This window comes from Falco naumanni, chromosome 4 (genome assembly GCF_017639655.2).
Source record: "Falco naumanni isolate bFalNau1 chromosome 4, bFalNau1.pat, whole genome shotgun sequence".
NCBI classification, from domain to species: domain Eukaryota; kingdom Metazoa; phylum Chordata; class Aves; order Falconiformes; family Falconidae; genus Falco; species Falco naumanni.
The window spans coordinates 51,783,365-51,801,065 of record NC_054057.1 but is presented as its reverse complement, the minus strand read 5'-3'; the positions used below and the strand labels follow the sequence as shown (position 1 = coordinate 51,801,065).

The 17,701-nt window shown below is 35.8% G+C and overlaps 1 protein-coding gene across 2 annotated transcripts in view; it reads right to left on the bottom strand.

Moving 5' to 3' along the window:
- ESYT2 (extended synaptotagmin 2) overlaps positions 1-17,701 on the bottom strand; it is an 84,349-nt gene that overhangs the window by 6,031 nt on the left and 60,617 nt on the right. Inside the window, exons 12-20 of one of the 2 annotated variants that reach the window (XM_040590260.1) lie at positions 17,209-17,298; positions 16,582-16,677; positions 9,109-9,171; positions 7,042-7,116; positions 5,575-5,661; positions 4,643-4,792; positions 3,442-3,830; positions 1,128-1,226; positions 389-520 (exon numbers count right to left, since the gene is read on the bottom strand). In XM_040590260.1, the coding sequence (XP_040446194.1) occupies positions 389-520; positions 1,128-1,226; positions 3,442-3,830; positions 4,643-4,792; positions 5,575-5,661; positions 7,042-7,116; positions 9,109-9,171; positions 16,582-16,677; positions 17,209-17,298 (1,181 nt within the window). The remainder of the gene's footprint in view (positions 1-388; positions 521-1,127; positions 1,227-3,441; positions 3,831-4,642; positions 4,793-5,574; positions 5,662-7,041; positions 7,117-9,108; positions 9,172-16,581; positions 16,678-17,208; positions 17,299-17,701) is intronic. The other variant, XM_040590261.1, reaches the window with a different exon arrangement.

Here is a 17,701-nt window from a genome sequence, read left to right as displayed (position 1 = left end):
CAGCATCTATCAGCCAGGCAATCAGCCAGTCAGACAACATGCTTTCTGTCAGTAAAGGATACCAACAGCACCTGCCAGCTGCAAGCACTGATGTTCTGACCACCTGCCAGAAGGTGCACACTGCTTTTTAGCTACCAGCCCAAAGGGGATGTAACTGATATAGGATAAGGCAAAAAAGAAGAAAGAACTGGTGAAAGAGTGAGAAGGTCTACAGTCATAACAGGGAATAGAAGGATGGGAAGAGCTATTATAGCAGGAGAGAAAGGTATGACAAGTCTGGTGACAACTAGAGGTTTCAACAGCTCATCCGTTCAGATAAACGGAAGCGTTGATTCAGCAGCATTGCAATTACATGATATAAACCTACTACCCATAGTTTAAAACATACATTTGATCAAACACTGGGTTTAATGTCTTCTTTGATACATGTGTTTTTCTTCTTCCTGATCGTCGCTTATCAGGCAATAAATACATTCGCACATATGGATCGGATCCTTCTTCTGAAAACGCTATTAGATTTCTGTGACCAGCAAAAAACAAGGAGAAACACTTAGAAAATGAATGAGACATTGCTGAATATAAGCGTCTACATTACTATCATTTAATTTAGTACACGAATCAATTATGGGATATCCTGCACGAAGTATGATGCACAGGACAGAGCACACAGATAAACAGCAGTGGAAAAGAAAAATTGGAAAAAGTGCCAAGCAGTGACTTGTACAAAATCAAATAAATCATGGGCAGACAGCAGAGCTAGGAATACAACGTTTCTTAAATTCCAACTCAAATCTAGATTGAGCTTTCCAAAAATTGTGTCTGTCATCCCAGGAAAAATTCAGCCTGTTCACGATGTTTTAGACACTACTGATAAAAATCTACATGCCTTTTTCATTTAAAATCTGACAGAGGATTCAGACAAAAATCACAGCAAAATCTTCAATGAAGTTTTTACTGATTCTGAGCATAGCTCTGTATATTTTTGTATTTACACATACTTACAATCTCTATGTTGTTTTAAAAATGACAAAAATCATCCAGACAACGAATTCAGGAAGGTAAGTCAAGATATCACAAAGTTTACAAAGAAATATGCACAGAAATGAAATTTGTTATTTTATGCTTACCTGCAGGAATGCACTACCACAATCAGTTTGTTTCTTTGTGAACTATGACGAATTGTTAGCTGAATCTGTCCTAGTGGAGACTGCCCCAGAGTTGTTCCACTGCAGGAAAAAGTAGAATGTTACACTTAGTATTTACAATGCAGATTTGAAGTAAGACCTAACTGAAATACATGCCAAAAAGTTTTTCCAGAAATCATGTATTATCCATTTAAGTTTTTACTAGACCAACAGGGAAGAGAGCACACATTAGTGTATGAGCGTATCTTCATCAGTTTCTGGTACTTCAGTTCCTTGTGCAACACCTACTCTCCAAAATAAGCTAGGTGTTCTTATCAGCTTAGAGATCATCTGTTCTTCAGTACTTTGAAAACCACTACTATTAAAGAACTTGCTTACTCCAAAATAAACTTTAAAGCAGTATCTAGGAGACTGGAAAGAATAATCATGCAAACTGCAATGAAAAACTCAGACACGGACCACTCTTACTTATGGCTAGGAACCAATTAGAAGGCCAGCTCATTCTTTTCTAAATCCCCTAATGTAGAAATATAGATATTCTTGAGATTAAAATAGTGATATTTAAACCCACTTACTGTCTTAAAAGTTCAAATCACAGTATAAACACAGCCATTTCACTTTTCTGTAGCTCATGCCACATCAAAAAGAGTAGAATCAATTTACACTTATAAATACAGGCCATGCTTAAATAAAAAGCAAGAACTGTGTTTAAGATTTTCTGTTTTAAAGAATGGCCAATATTTGCACAGTTCCCTCATCTCTAGGAAATGCTTGTTTTAGTTTGTGTATACTGACTGCAAGTGTTTTCCATTTCATACAAGACAGTATATGGAAGTTTAGCATTTCTCAGATACCTGAAGGATATCTTTACTTCAAGGGAGTGTGGGTATCTTTTGTGAACAGCTACTAAAAAGTGATTGCTCCATTAAAATTCTCAAGTCATTCACATTAAAAACTAGAATGAAGTGCTTCACGTCCAGTATTTTCTTGGTTAAAATAAAAATATCTAAAAAAAATCAAGAGCACCCAAAAACATGGGGCTGCAATAAAGGATCTCCTTAGCTGTAGCTTTACCATTCTAACCAAATGAGAAAGTATGAAATTTTGTGGTTTAAATAAGGAGCAGTATTTCAACGTTTATCAAAATTATCATTCTAACACAGTTTTGGGCTGGAAGAGAGACATGGGAGATTGGAGCACATAAGCAGATGGTAAAGGAAATGGGTTTGTACAAATTGAAGAGACTGCCAAGAGCAGATTCAGTTGCAGTGATTCACTACTTAAAACAGACATTATTGAGAAGACTGAGACAGACACCTCGTGTATGTGCGCAGTAAAAGAACAAGAGGCTGCAGTTAACTTGTAGCAAGATAAATTCCAGTCGGAAATAAGGAAATATTTTCATGGTGGAGTGGTTAAGCAGTGGAATTGCTGAGAAAGTTTATAGAATCTAGTATCCTTAGAGATATTCAAAACTTGTATGGACAAGGCCCAGGAAACCTGATCTAACATTGAGGTAGAATTTGCTTTGAGAAGAGGGCTGACTGACCTCCAGAAGTTCCTTCCAAGCTGTATGACACTATTGATTCTATGAACTCTGACAGAGAAAGAGATGAATCACTTCAGTCCCTCACAAATAAAAAATTGAAATCTTTCTACTTAGATTCACAGAGAACTACATGAATAGGGAATTAATGGTTACCATTCTCCTATTCAGAGCAGACTGGCTGCTCAGCTGTCTTTACTGGTGAGTATAGCTGCCCACTGAGGCAAGTAAAAAACAAAAATTAATAGAGAATTTAAGAAAGCATAGCTGCAGCAATCCTTATTAATTAAGTAGTAACTGACTTTCATTTAACATTCTTTATAGTCAACTATACCTCTAATTTAAAAAGACCAGCTGTATTCAGCTCAATTGGCTTATTATTAATGCTAACAGGATTCAGTGGTGAAACAGGCAACTATTGCCATGAAAGTTATTAATATTGTATCGAAAAATATCCTTCCCTCTTACCATCCCACTCTTTTTAGCACTACAGCAGTTTAGTTATGAAAACAAGGTGGACTAAATCTTGCAGATTATTGCAATGGTAAAGTAACTTCTTATTGCAAGATCTATCTAACTGAGGTACCGTGAGGAAACAGAAAATTACGACTGATTTTCAAATGCTAGGCTCAAACTGCAGTAGTAAAAAAATATTACTGAAATGCAAACTAAGCACTCTTTGGCTGCACTGATGGCATTTTTTATAAGTTAAATTAGATGTATTACAAAACGAAGCAATGTACACCATACTTTTCAAGCTGTCGTAGTCTTTGCCGTAGCTCCTGTGTGGCGATAGGCAGAGATATGTCTGAGGCTATGCTAGGAGTGGGTTCTTTGACTGAGAGGTGGCTGGGAGAATAAGAAAAGTTAGAGGCGTGAAGACTGGAGGAACTTCGGCTGAGATCTGTTGGCCAGTGAGGGCTGGCATTGGGAGGCTGACTTTTTTCAGCTGTATCAGTCTTTTTGTCACTATCAGTCACTGGGGAAGCTGGAACAGGTTTGTTTGAATCAGGTGGTGGTGAGACAGGAACCTGAGGCTTAAAAGATGATTTTCTTGCATCTTTGGAAAGAGATGGCCTTTTTACTTGGGCTGAGTGTTGATGATCTGGAGATCTTGCTTGCTTTTCAAGAGAAAGGACCTAGATACCATAAAAATACATATAGTATTAACTATTTTCCAGTATAATAAAGCAGGAAAAAATTGTTTCTACAAGAGTACTGGTTGGTGACAAATTAAGTTCAGACACTATCATTCACTCTATAACAGGAAACCTTCTGCACAGCAAAACATAGCTCCATCTTTTTTGTGGCAACTGCAGTTAACTATAAAAAAATGTGAAATTCTCCATTCAGAATTAGTCTCCTCATTATTCCCTTTCCACACTCTACACATTTCTGGTGCAAGTACTATTTATTTTACAGCTCTAGCCACCTGGAAAGCTATGCTATTATCTTTTTCTTCTAATTTTTTGAAATTTAATCTTACATCACATGTTTTTACTCATTATCCTTACTTTCTCTTTTATACTTTACTTTGATTTATTAACAACAAGTAAGCAAGAAAGTGCTGCAGAAAAGAACAAATAACAAAGTTAACATATGTTTGACAGTGTCTGCAAAGAGATATACTATCTTAACCCAAATTATTTTGCTGGGGAAAAAGACAAACCAACTTTCAGGTATCAATTTTTGTCTTCAAATCTCCAATTTGCTTGAAAGTTGGACCGAATTTTTCTACTACTATGACGGTACTTTCTTTCCCTATAACCTTTATTCTTTTTAAACCATCAGGACTCAGTTCCATTTCTAGAAAAGATAAAGGTGATTTCAGATCACTAGCCTTGTGAACCCAAGGGAATGTACTATCTTTTTCATAAAGCTAGAAGACCAGAAGTCACAACAGTCTTAAGTATGCTTTCAGATATTTACAATGGGAAAAGCTTTAGAGTACCCTGAGTGCAATCTTCATGTTTATAGTGCTGTTCGGACCGGAGTTGCTCAGGTGGAACCGTTGATGCATAGTTAAATCTTCACTCTCTAGCAACTGGCTTAGAGGCAGTTTGAAGTTCCCCAAAGAACACTGGTGCTGCTCATCCCTCACCTGAAGGAACACAGAAGCTAAGTCATTTTATATCATCTGCTTTGTAAGAATTCAGAGAAAGAAAAGGAGATTACAGTTTTATTTAATAACAAAAAACCCAAGCAATATTGATTGTAGTTTGTTCTTCAACAAAATTTCCCTGATCATAAGACAACTTTGCATTGAAGAAGGAAACAGCAAGTATACGGAATGCCGAGTTTCTTCATCCCTATCTTCTACAGCATAAGCAAGACAGGAAACTAACCATCACATCTACATCTACCTGACCCTTGATCAAAATAACTACACAGTTTCCAAACGGTCTGTGTGAAAATGAATTCCCACAACTGTTAGAGGAATAGTAACTAGAACAGTCCTCATTTACACTTCAGTCTGTCTGAACTAGGTAAATACATGTCATCAGTGTAAAGGGATACAGTATCTGGGCAAAGCAAAGACTACCTTGGGATGAGAAAGGAAACAAACCAGCCATACATAACAGTATTTTCTGCTATCAGTTAAGACTGTTAAGGTTTGAAACAGGTATCAAAAACATACTTTTTTTTATCTTTTAAGACAACAATCAACTATATTCTTCTGGTGACTGATTGGTTATAGTCTTTCTTCCTTTGAGACGTAAATGCAAATGAACATTTCATAGCCTCATCTTAAAAAACACTAAGTATAATTTTATGGTGTTCACAACATATTCAGTCTCATTTTGTAACAGCCTGTAATGTTTGAATGTTAATACTGCAGCATCTTAGAAAATAAAGGTATCTAAAGAGAGTGAGACAACATACCTCAACTTCCAGATCCTGCCTTTTGGGATTGTGTACAAAGAAAGTAAAGTTTTCCTCCCATACTGGTTCATTGGTCTTGTATCGAATCTAAAGTTTGAAAACAGGAAGCATACAATTATAAAACATTTTTGTCTAATAAAGCCAGTATCAAGAGTTGAGACATTTTTCATTTTGGCTTTGCAAAATTTATGTCTGAAGCCTGACATATTTAAACAAAGGCCAAGTGGGATCTACCCGAGGCATATATAATATGACATATAAAACTATACCCAGGACATGTAATAGGGTATGTTTTGCATTGAAGTTGCTGTATGTAAAGTAAAACGCCTCCTAAAGAACTGTTACTTCACACCAGTCTATGAACAAACGCAGTGTCTTCAGACTGGCACATTCTCTCTTCTCATACTTTTCCAAAGGGCTCAACTAAATCAATAAAACTCCTAGAAACTCGTATTTTCCCCTCTAATCTCCAAACAGCCACACCAAATTCACTACTTTCAGCAAGCCATTAATGGAGGGGAAGGTGGGGGGAGAGAGAAGAAAAGCGCTACCTCCAGGAACAAAGGACTTGAATTTCTATCTCTGTTCTCTAATAGGTATCAAAATAAAGACTGTATCATCTGGTTTAGGCTTTTTGACAACTTTTGAAAATGTACGAAAAAGTAAAATTAGATGTCCTCTCCTTTTGGCTCACTGACACTTTTACTTAAAAAACAAACAAACAAAACACCCATATTGTATATATCTACCTATATAGGTATCGCTTCACTATAGCTATTTTATTTTAAAGAGCTGTTTGAATGCACAGAGGCAAGTAATGGACAAGATGACAGGCATGTTGAATGCCTTACATCAGAATCAGAGGGATCACCATCAAGATCGACCTCCTGACAAGCATCTGTTACAGACCGCCCGATTAGGAGAGAGATGACTGACAACTCAAAGCTGTTTTCAGGTCTGCAGAACCAGGTTCTCACCAAGAGCTTCAACTACGCTAATGTTTTCTAGGAAAGCAGCACAATGGTGCACAAGCAATTCAGGAGTCTGTGAGGAACTTGGATCTCAAGTTCTGAGAGCTATACACCACTGGCTAATCTAATGCCCTGCTTTAAGTGGAAGGTTCAAGCAGATGATTTTCAGCAGCCCTTTTCAACCTGGGCATTTCTCTAACACTGTGATTCTGTAAGTTTTCAAAATACTGATCAAGATTTGAAGCCTGCTGTTTGCCCACACTATTATTTGTATAATCACCACTGTAGGAATCCCAGCTGCAGATCAGAACATCTACAAATACTCTACTCACAGTTTAGACTGATTAAGCACCCATTTGATCCTTGGCTTCTTGTTGGCAATTTCAGTTCTGGTGGTAACTTTTAGTGCAGTGTATACACTCAAAGGCTTGATAGCCAATGCCAAGCCACAGAACCACCAATGTTTGTAAACAGAGTATAAAGAGTAGGAACTTACCTTACTTTCCTGTGCCTTGTGTCCAACTGACAGCAAAACAAGTGGGTTGGGATTGCTGTTTATTTTCTTTCCTGACTGATGAAGAAAAAGCAAAAACTTTGCCTTCAGAATAAAGCAAAACTTCTCTCTGCTGAAATTTAAGTGTCTGCATCTTAAAAATACAAATCATATGCATTCTACTATATGCTTATATTATCCTCAGTATTTTATTCATTTTCATTCAGACTTCAATAGCAGACTGGCTAGTAACTGGTGAACACATTTAACATGAAGGCATCCAACTACCCTAAATATGCTGAAGCAAAATGCTATAAAGAGGCACGAGTTTTAGAGTCCTTTCCATCTTCTTTGAATTAAATTGCTAAGGTGCAAATTCTTAGCCTTTAATGAGCATTACAACCCCCAAAGCTAATGAAGCATAGTTAAAAGTGCAAAATGAATATTGCATGCAGATGGGAGATATGGAGAAAGCACAAACTCATGAAGCTTACTTTATTTACATTGCAGTAGTATTATTAAACTGCATGTGGTATCAGAACATTGATATTCCCCACTTTTCAGTTTGGGGAAAAAAAAAGATGCACTATAATGTACCTGATGTGTATTTCTACAGTTTACCAAATTCTCTTTATTAGAGAATCAACCATCTGCCATATCTGAGCCTTGCTCACCAACTGTATATCATTACATCAAACTGTGAAAATAAACATCAGTTTAGAAACACATTATATACACAAAGGAACATTCCCAACTACATGTTTCTTTCACAAATGTTAAACTAACCTAACAATAATTTAAGTCTGAAAGAAAAGATAGACATGAAAGTTAATCATCTCAAGCAAGTGTTAATGCAGTTTAAAAGGCCTAGAAAATATCGTATACATGGTTAATAATATACTTTGAATTCTACCATGTAGGAAATTGTACAGATCAGGTATGAAAACAGGAAGTTAGTTAAAATCTACTTAATGCATGTAAGGTCACAATTACAACCAAGTGATTCAAATATTTTACATTTTTAAATTAAGAATGTGCATATTTTAGATAGTTTTGGATCTGAACTTATATTTTGGACATCATACTTTCACTAATATTACCTGACTTTAATGTGACACACTGCTTATAACCATAATTTACTTTAGAAAAAACACTGTTAAGAAAGCACTCCTTTCTTGGATGAATGCCGCATTTTTTTCATTATTTCTAATCCAAAATATTTAGCTTTCATCAAAGACAACAGAATACAAACGTTTAGGGAAGAGAAAGTGAGATTACACTCCAGCTGATGGTGTTTAAAAATGCTAGGTGACATATGTTTTATTTTGTCCATAAAAAGGTGCCCAAAACTCCCTTTTCTTCATAAAATGATGAAACCACAGAAGTTGACAAAAAGACTCTGTTGCCTATGCTGATACATAAATATAAGTAATTCTAATTCATGCTAAATAGGCAGCAATATTTACACACACAACGCACCTCTTAACACCTGCTGCTGACAGATTTGCTGTTGACAGTCTATTAGAGACTGCCTCTTGTCCAAGTTCTTCCAGCTGAGAACTTGGCTTATGCCTTCCAAGTTTGCCTCCCAACTCTATGTCTTCCATATCAAAAAGCTGGACTAAATTTATTTAGCATCTATATAAAAGATGTAAATCCTTCTGGAAACATCTAACAGAAATAAGATTATTTCAAAACATGTCAAAGATTTATTTTATTGGTTAGTCATTCAGAGCTGACTAATAAAGTATCAGTATGTAAAGATGTCTTAGCTTTCATGTCAGCTTTGTTCTCTAAGTCACTACTTCAAATTAACTCTCAGGACTATTTTTCCCCCCCAGTCTTCAAAAACAGTCTATACTCCACTCAGCTGATCTACAATTGAAGTCACCACAGTATTTTACCAATGTCCCGATTGCTTCTTGAAACCAAATTTAAGTAAAACGGAATTGCACTAAATAGATACCTGGCAACAGAAATTCCATCCACTGTTGTAAGAGAAGTGTTGCAGGCATTTGTGCATTTCCAATTACTTTTGTGACCTTAAATGGACAACTATATTAGTTTTACCTTCAGGGCTTTCTGAACAGCAGCCTTCTTCAAGCCATCAGGGTTAAATTCTAATGGATTATGCTTTTAAGTCAGGAAAGAATGAACATAGGCAGGGTTAATAAGTCATGCAACGAAGAAATCTCACTAGGTTAATTATGACATGACAATATAGGGCAAAGCAGGAAAAAAAAAATCAACCTAAAAACCCCCAAAAATCTTTAAAACAAAACAATGAAGGAACCACAACAACAAAAAAAAGTCTGACAGAGCTTTCTTTTTCTTCCTCTTGTCGTCTCTGAATGTTTGTATTCTCCTTTAAAACTCATATACTCACTTTCAGTCCACTTATATTTCCCTTACCAGTTTTTTTTTAACCATAATAAAGAAAATTCACAAAACTGGTTTTATTGAATGCCTGATGTCCTATGGACTGCCCTCTGAATGAACCTTTAAAAAATTTGGTCTGTTTTTGCAACATAGAAGCTTCTCTGATGGTAAGTCAAGTAATTATGTGAAGGAGTCCTCTTATGGGAGAAATGACAATGCTGAAAGTACTGACAGGACTTAGATCATTATAAAAGTCAAAGTCATTCGAGCCTCTTCAGCAGATGAGTGATACAAACAGCACACTAACTAGAATGAAGGTCTACTGCTTTACTTGAATGAAGACAAGCAAATAAACTAACAACAGAAATTTGAACTGATTTAGCAGGACAGAACTCCTGACTACTTTCCATTAAAATAAAATAGAAAAAACTGCTTAAGAATAACACATTGTTCTTCAAGTGATACATATAAAGTACGAAAATGTTACATAAAATTTTCATTCAAGTCATAAGAAATAATTTCAGAGAACAGAATTTTGAAATAAAACAGATTTCAAGTTACTATACTTATAGCTGTTTTTTTCTTTAAGCACAAAGTTTTGTTTCAAGGGAGAATTCTACTTTAAAAGCTGTAGCGTGTGGCAACAGAAAAAATTGCATAATGGCCTTTTAAAATATGCTGGTTTATGAACAGGAACTGGTATTATCAGTGCTCTGCCAAAAGAAATACCTTTCTGAAATTCAAATCCAAAAGCGACTATAATTTGAAGAGAGATGTAACCTTTATGCAGAAATACTTTTTTATGTTTTCTTTTGGAATGTCCATATCCTCAAGTTGTCCAATATACATGGCAAGATTCCCAGCATTTAGCTTAAAAATTTCTGTCTCAGGACAAACATACTTCATGGTGAAACTGATGAAAATCAGAAATAAGTTTTGGCTGGTTTTATGGGGTTTTTTAAATAATTATTTGTCTTAAAATAAAATTAAGGAATATTCCACAGCTATTTACCTGTATTGTACTTAAAGACCTTCCAAGAAGGAGACTGGACAATATCCCTAGACAGATCAATCCTAATGTTTAAATATCCTTCTCGTTAGAAACATTTTTAATGCCCAATGGGTTTGTTCCTTGCTGGAGTTTAAGCACTGTTTCTTGTTTTCTGACAAACATGAAAAAGCCACTTTGTTTGCAGCAGCCTTGTATCATTTCCATCCCCATCGTTACCTCATAATGCTAAATTCTCTTCCTCTGCTAGTCACATTTTCTGGCTTTCTTACTATCATTACGGCTGTCCACCATACCTTAAATTGCTGCAGCCAAAATCAGGGCCTAGTAATGGCTAAGTAGACCAGAAGGATGAGTCCATACATCTTAGAGGCTGCATTCCTCTCTTCTATATACAGGAGGGTGTTTGTCTTTCATAGCAATATGATACAGCATGATCTGTTGCTGTTGGGCTATCCATCAGACAACTATTTCCATCCCATATTTATATGGATGCAATGACTGTACTCTATGGAAAAGTACCTTATTTTTCTAGATCATATCTGTAATTCATCAAGATAATTTTGAATCCTAAACTGCCCCTTAACTTACTGGCCATCTTTCCTTCACGTCTGCACCTGCATATTCAGTACACGGTTTTCCCCCCCTATATTATTATTTCAAATAATTTTAAAAGTCAAAAACAAACCTATGTGATCAATTACAAAGGCAGACAACCAATGATTCCTGGATAATGAACATGTCTCAGTTCCTCTGGAATCATAGCAAGGATAGGCCAAGAGGGACATCAGCTGGGGCAAATATGTTTAAGCCAGACTTGAGGTTTCAAGGGAAGGAGCTTCAGGTCCATGAGGATGGTGGCTGAAAGGCTGGGCAGGAGGAGACTAGGAGAAGAAAAGGGAGTATTCAATATGAAAAGCCAAGAAAAGGTCTTCCCCTGGGTGACAGAATTGTCTTCCTATGGTTTTGTGTGTGTCTGCAGTCACAGGAAAAGGGAATGGGTATCCAAGAACTACACTGATAACTGACACAGTGGAATAAACCAGATTTCAGGTTAGCATTCTGTAACAGCCAGTGACATTTGCAGTGAACACTAGTAACAAACCAATAAATTACACCAACAAACAAGCTGTTTCCTTATTAAGCTAGGTCCTAATTCAATATGCTTTGGAGTACAACTCATTACTTCTGTTGACTCACTAAGTCTTGCTTGGGATTGAAACGGGGCTTTAGAAGTTTCTAAATCTGTGAGCGTGCCCTCAATTGATAACCAGAAGACAATCACTTATCTGTAAGAGCCGATTTAAAATTTGGATAATTTATATATTATATAGACAACAAATTAGAAGAAAAAATGTTATGAATACATCAAAATGTATGATTAAACATAACACATAATAAAACTAGTGCTACTCACTTTCAGAAATTATACTAAGAACACTATTCATACTCCTTAACTGCAGACAAATCAATTTAGATGGGTAAATGTCTGAATTAGGTGTCATGAACCTAGGTTCCCAGGAGTCAATAAAACTGTCTAGAAAGGAAGAGAGCACTCAGGGCACTGGATTTTCCTCTCTCCATATAAAGTGAACCCTCTTTTAAATACTTCCCACCCCCCTCAAGTAACTCATGTCACAGTTTCAGTAGATATCTGAACTTGCAGGTGTGAATGTTTGCTCAATACCTCATGTTTAAAGATGCCCTGAAAACAAGATGCAGTTTTATAACTGCTAAAGTTACCTCTGGGCTACTATGCTTCTCTCCTCACTCCTGGCCTCCAGCCAAATCTCATCCTCTTGCTTGTTGCAGGACTAGAACCCATGCAACTGCAGAGCAAGGCAGTTAAGAGTGCTGTTACCTGGCTATCCTGAAATGGTTGCTGTTCCACTCTGACTCGCAGATCGCTTCAGGGATTTTGAAAGTTTTGTTCAATGTATAAATAGATGTTATTATATGCAGATGACATGCACTAATGCAAAGACCCCAAGACCAACAAAAACATCAGGGCTACACTCTTTAACAAGATTTTTTTTTAATTATTATTATTTTTAGGATGTATCTAGTATTTTTATAACTTAAAGAAACAGCAACTACATATCAGTATAATACCAAGATAACTGAACTATAGTTTGTGAACTGCACTACTTACTAAATTTTAACAAAATTTGGTAATGGATGTAACTTTTCCATACTTTAACTTCTACACAGAAACAACTGAAAGAACCACAGAAAAGAGATTTGGGAGGGAGGCAGAGGGGAAGGTGTTTTTAAATCCAGGTTTATGTTATCAGCCAAAAGTAGCTAGCCAGCAACAAATTTATCTGCACAATCTACAATGGCATACCCATGTCTCTGTGGCAAAGGAGTTCTCATTCTGAACAAATTCTCATCCTTATCGAGGATACCAAGGCTGTGTTTACAGATTGAAGACATGCAGATGCTCATTAGCTTGTAATAATCTTGTAACATTAAATTCAAGCAAAATATATTAATTGATGGTTCTGCCTAGCCTGGCTTTTCTTAACTATAGACTAATTTGAAAAAAAAGAAAAGGAGCTTGGGAATTTGCAAAACAAGGAGCACCATGGAGTGAAACAGAATTTACAAGGGAATTTATAGTTTGGGGAGCACAAAGAACCACACCCATTTTTAAAGCAGTACTTGAACCACTGTGGAGGGGTTGCAAGTTCTTACAAACATTGAGTGCATCACCTTTTAAAGCAACTACAAGGATGTTGGTTGTAAGATTTATTATTTTCATTTCTTTGCAATAAAAGCCAACAATTCACCAGCATACAGTGTGCTAATATAATATGCATTTTATAGTATGCATTTCATTTCTCAATGAATCAGCCATTTAGGTTAAACGTAAAAGCTTTTGCAACAAAGTCATCTTGGGTTTTTATCATAAAAAGTTATTTACTTACCCAATGATATGCTGATCAATGAAACTTAAGTAGCCTTTAAAATGCAATAAAAATAGCACAAAAACAATGCACACTTGTTGAAACCATGCAGCAAAACAAATTGCATGCTCTCATTCCACTAGAGTGAGTGGCTTTAGTAGCGCTAATCCACACTCTGGCAGATAAAAGGTACAATACAAATAATACCAGAGAACTCACAAATAGTGCTCTATAGAGTGAGGTAGTGTTTTCACAAAAGACTAGTCCCGATGCTCTCCTCTCTTTTAAGTATCCACACCCAAAGTTTCCCTCGTAGATACTCTTAGGAAGATGGAAATGGAAGGAGAAAGCAGAGTGATGGGATTGTGGCAGAATGAATGCATAAGCAGCTTTACTACACAAAAAAGTTAAGGAAAACAGTCAAAAGATTCCAGAGAAAACAGCAGATAACAAAAAGTAAGTAAATATTTGCCATTTCAAATAGTTTTATCTGTTAAATTACTTTCAGTAGTGCAGCAAGGTGAAATGGTTTTTTTTGTTTTTATTTATATTCAAAGATATTTACCCACTTTCCAAGTTTACTCTTGGTAGTTAAGATTTATATGGCAGATCCAGCTAAGCAGATTTAGAGACCAGCCTTCTACACTGTTTCTATTTCACTTGAAATATATGTCAGATAAATCATCCTAGTGTTTCTACCCACAAATAGGATACATCTGTGCAAAAGAAAGCCCTGTGCTGAGGATTATCCACTATAACTCAGACAAAACAAGGCTGATGACAAGATCCACAGTGTACCAGTGATAAGCATTAACTTAAGAAATCCATTTTGAAGGTAATAAAAAGTACTTAGTCATCTAGGAAATATTTCAGCTGTAACATTAAAAGTTGTAGACAAAAGTCTTCAAAACTATTAATAAAGGTCAGTGTAATTTTAATATTTCATTCTCTTTGAACTTTTTGTTCCCCATAAACACAAGCAATCTTGAAGAGCAATTACTTTTGCTGTTATGCTACATGACCCCAGCAGTGAATATGACACAACATGAGAAGCCAGATGACTTTCATGTTTAGTCCTGTGAATGTTGTTCCATATTAGAATCAAATGGACAAAGTTGTACTTGCTATAATTCACTGCAGTTTGTCTAGCAGCTCCATGACATTATCTATGCATTGTCTTTATAGAATCTGTAGGAATCTCTTCAGTCCTCCTGCATGAAGAAGTCTTCCCGTGATATTTTCCCCCCCACCTAACTGTGAAGCTTTTTTGTATCTGGTTTTGGACAACCTGAATTTAACACAGTACTGTATTATTTTACTGTTGTAAATTTGTAAATGGAATTTTCAATTGTTCAGTGTTACTGTCTATCATATTCTTGACAACACGCTTCTGGAAAGAAAATGACTTGCAGTCAAATACTGAGTCATTTGCAGCAACTGATTTTCTGGGCTTTTAGAGCAAGGAGGGAAAAAAAAAAAAAAAAAAGAGGGTTAAACAGGTCCTACACTATGACCATCCTTATTTTCAATCCACTCCAGCAATCTTGTACTGTAGAGAGAACAGCTGACACAGCAATAAGAAATTCGGGATCCTGTTCCCAAATTTCCTAACTGGTCAGCTTCGTGCAAGGAACTTCCCCTTTCTGTGCCCTAGAGTTTAGAGATCTATTGATCAGAGTACTGATTAAGACAGTGAAATTAAAATACTGTCCCCAAAAGTAGGCGTAACTCAAGACTTGCAGCCTAACCTTTCTGAAGGAGGGAGACAATGTTACAGAATGTTTGTTTAAAACTGGAATGGAAAAACCTACTCTTATGACAAAGCCTCTATTTGTTGCAAAAGCTAATCTAATACAAAGAAGCAGAGTTGTATGGAAAAAAATTGGAAATTGTGGATGACAGAACTTTAAATTATCCATGTTAAGTAAGATACTTTAGTGTATTTTAACTGATATATTCAACTTGTAACAGTTTGCATAAAATCCAGTAGTTGAACAAGAAAATACAGAAGTGGGTTCAAATTAATCTAGTTCACAAAACAGATGGCAGACAGACTTTTCCTGTGTGTTGCAGTATTCTGAAACTGATGTTAAGCACACCATAATTCTATTCTCTATCTGCTTACTCTGTACTACAGTAACTCTACTCTTTTTCTGCTAAGTTACGGACTTCTACCGAATTCAGTACAGTGAAGTTAAAAAGATGATGCAGGACTCTATTCCAAATGAGCTGCACCTTTTTAGCTTTTAAGATAACCTATAAATATTACTTCCAAACACTCAAACACTGTTCTGTACACCCTGGAACAGACATGAAATCACTAATCAGTGATGTAAATTGTTTAGGCTATTAAAGTTTCATTTGTTACCACTCTGATGCAGTGTTTTAACTGACATTTAAGATGAGGGGACAAATTTGCAAAATGCAGGCAAAAAACTTTGAGGCTTGAAAACTTTATTCTATGATGTGTATTTTAGTCATCACTTCCAGAATTTCTCATCTAATAGCAATGCCGAAAAACTGCAAAACTCAGTGTTATGCTTCAAATATCTATTTGTGGTAGGGTTTAATTTATTACCGTCACCATTTACAACCAGGAACAGTACTAACCTGAAATAAACTACAAAACAGTCTGTGCTTGTCATAAACAAGCTATTTCAGTCCCATAATAGAATCCATATAATGACAGAACCATCTATTTTTTTTTTGTTTTGTATTTTGCACAAGCAAATAAACAATACTCCAAACGACAACTTCACAGAAATCTCTGACAAGTATTCTGCCACTGATAACACCAACTGCACAGTATCGATTTCATGATGAGAACTTCAGTACCTTCAAGTCTACCTACCACAGATACCCTAAACCAAAGCAAGCAGGTTTACCTTAACTCAAGGAAGTGGACCTTTTCCCAGTTAGTTCCTTAAAAATGCTCATGCTAGTCCCATACTATTTATGGAAAACACTGTGTAATAAAACCATGCAGCCTTTCAAGTCCAGGAAAGGAGCATTCTTTTAAGAAAAAAACACACTGATTAAAGGGTAATGTTTTATTAAAGATACCTCTGTAATACTATACTACTAAAAACGTGGACCTTACATTACATGTTTTGAAACAAGAGAAAGTATAAAAAACATGACATAATGTGTGTTAGTAGAGCAGCGTGCCATACTACCAAGCAAGACATGCTGGAAGTACACAAGAGAGACCCATGACAAAAGAGTATCTAGCAGAGTATAACTTACAGGCAGGTTTCTTGCTGAGTCCAAATAGAGAATAAGCAATGCAGAAGAAAGCCCATCATTGGCTTGGTCTTTATCAGCTCTAATGCTTGTTAGCACCTAAACCAAAAACATACTGTAAGCCTTTCTGAAAAATCAAATAATGTTATTATTTCTTTCCCATTCCTGAAAAATATTTTTAAAACGTCTCCCAAAATGCAAACATTCACAAATGCACACTATGAAGCATACAACAAAAGTTTTCAAAATTCATATATATATTTTTCAAACCCAATTCCTAATTAATTTTTTTTGACTGGACAGATTATGATATGATATTTCACTTCATCTCTCAGGCTAATGAGCTATTAGCTAATACTCTCAAACCTAACATTAAGAGAAGAGGACGACAAAAGCATTTTAAAATCCCTTGGCCACAAGAGTATATTGGCAGTCATGACTGGTTTGAGATTTCTAAAGATAAATAGCTTGGAATAAAGTTACAGGTTTATACAAATTCACAACTAAAGAATTATACTAGTTAACAATAACAAAAAAAGACCCAACACCAAACAAAACAAAACCCCCACACAACAAAAAACACCCCACAACAATTAAGATTAGGATAAAAGTAATGTGTTCCTTTAATACCTTGTCTAGATTTTCAGCAGTTGGCATCAATGTGAGCCATTCCAGTTTTAAATGCAATTTTCCTTTGGACACTTCATCCAAAGTAAACCACTGAAAGTTAAGCAAAGTAATGTGAAATAAACTGAAACCAGACAGATACACAACTGCAATTGCAGCTCAGAACATCTTAGATGCAGCTTAGAAATCGCATAGAGCTGAAGTCTGCATAACCTGAAAAGATCTGATTGTTTACACTGTCCTATTTCACACTAAATATAACAACACAGAATAACAAAAACTGCCATGCAAACCTCTATGTTATATTGTAAAATGTTTTTTTTAAAATATGGAGAGAATTCTTTAAGTTCTGTAAACATGTTCTGGAAATACAAACCCTGCATAATGTTACCATAAAATCTCTCTTCTCTTACATACAGGATGAAAATTAGTCTGTTAAGTCCGATAATAATTAAACCAAACAATTAACTATCTCCTGCAAGAAAAAGCTATCACC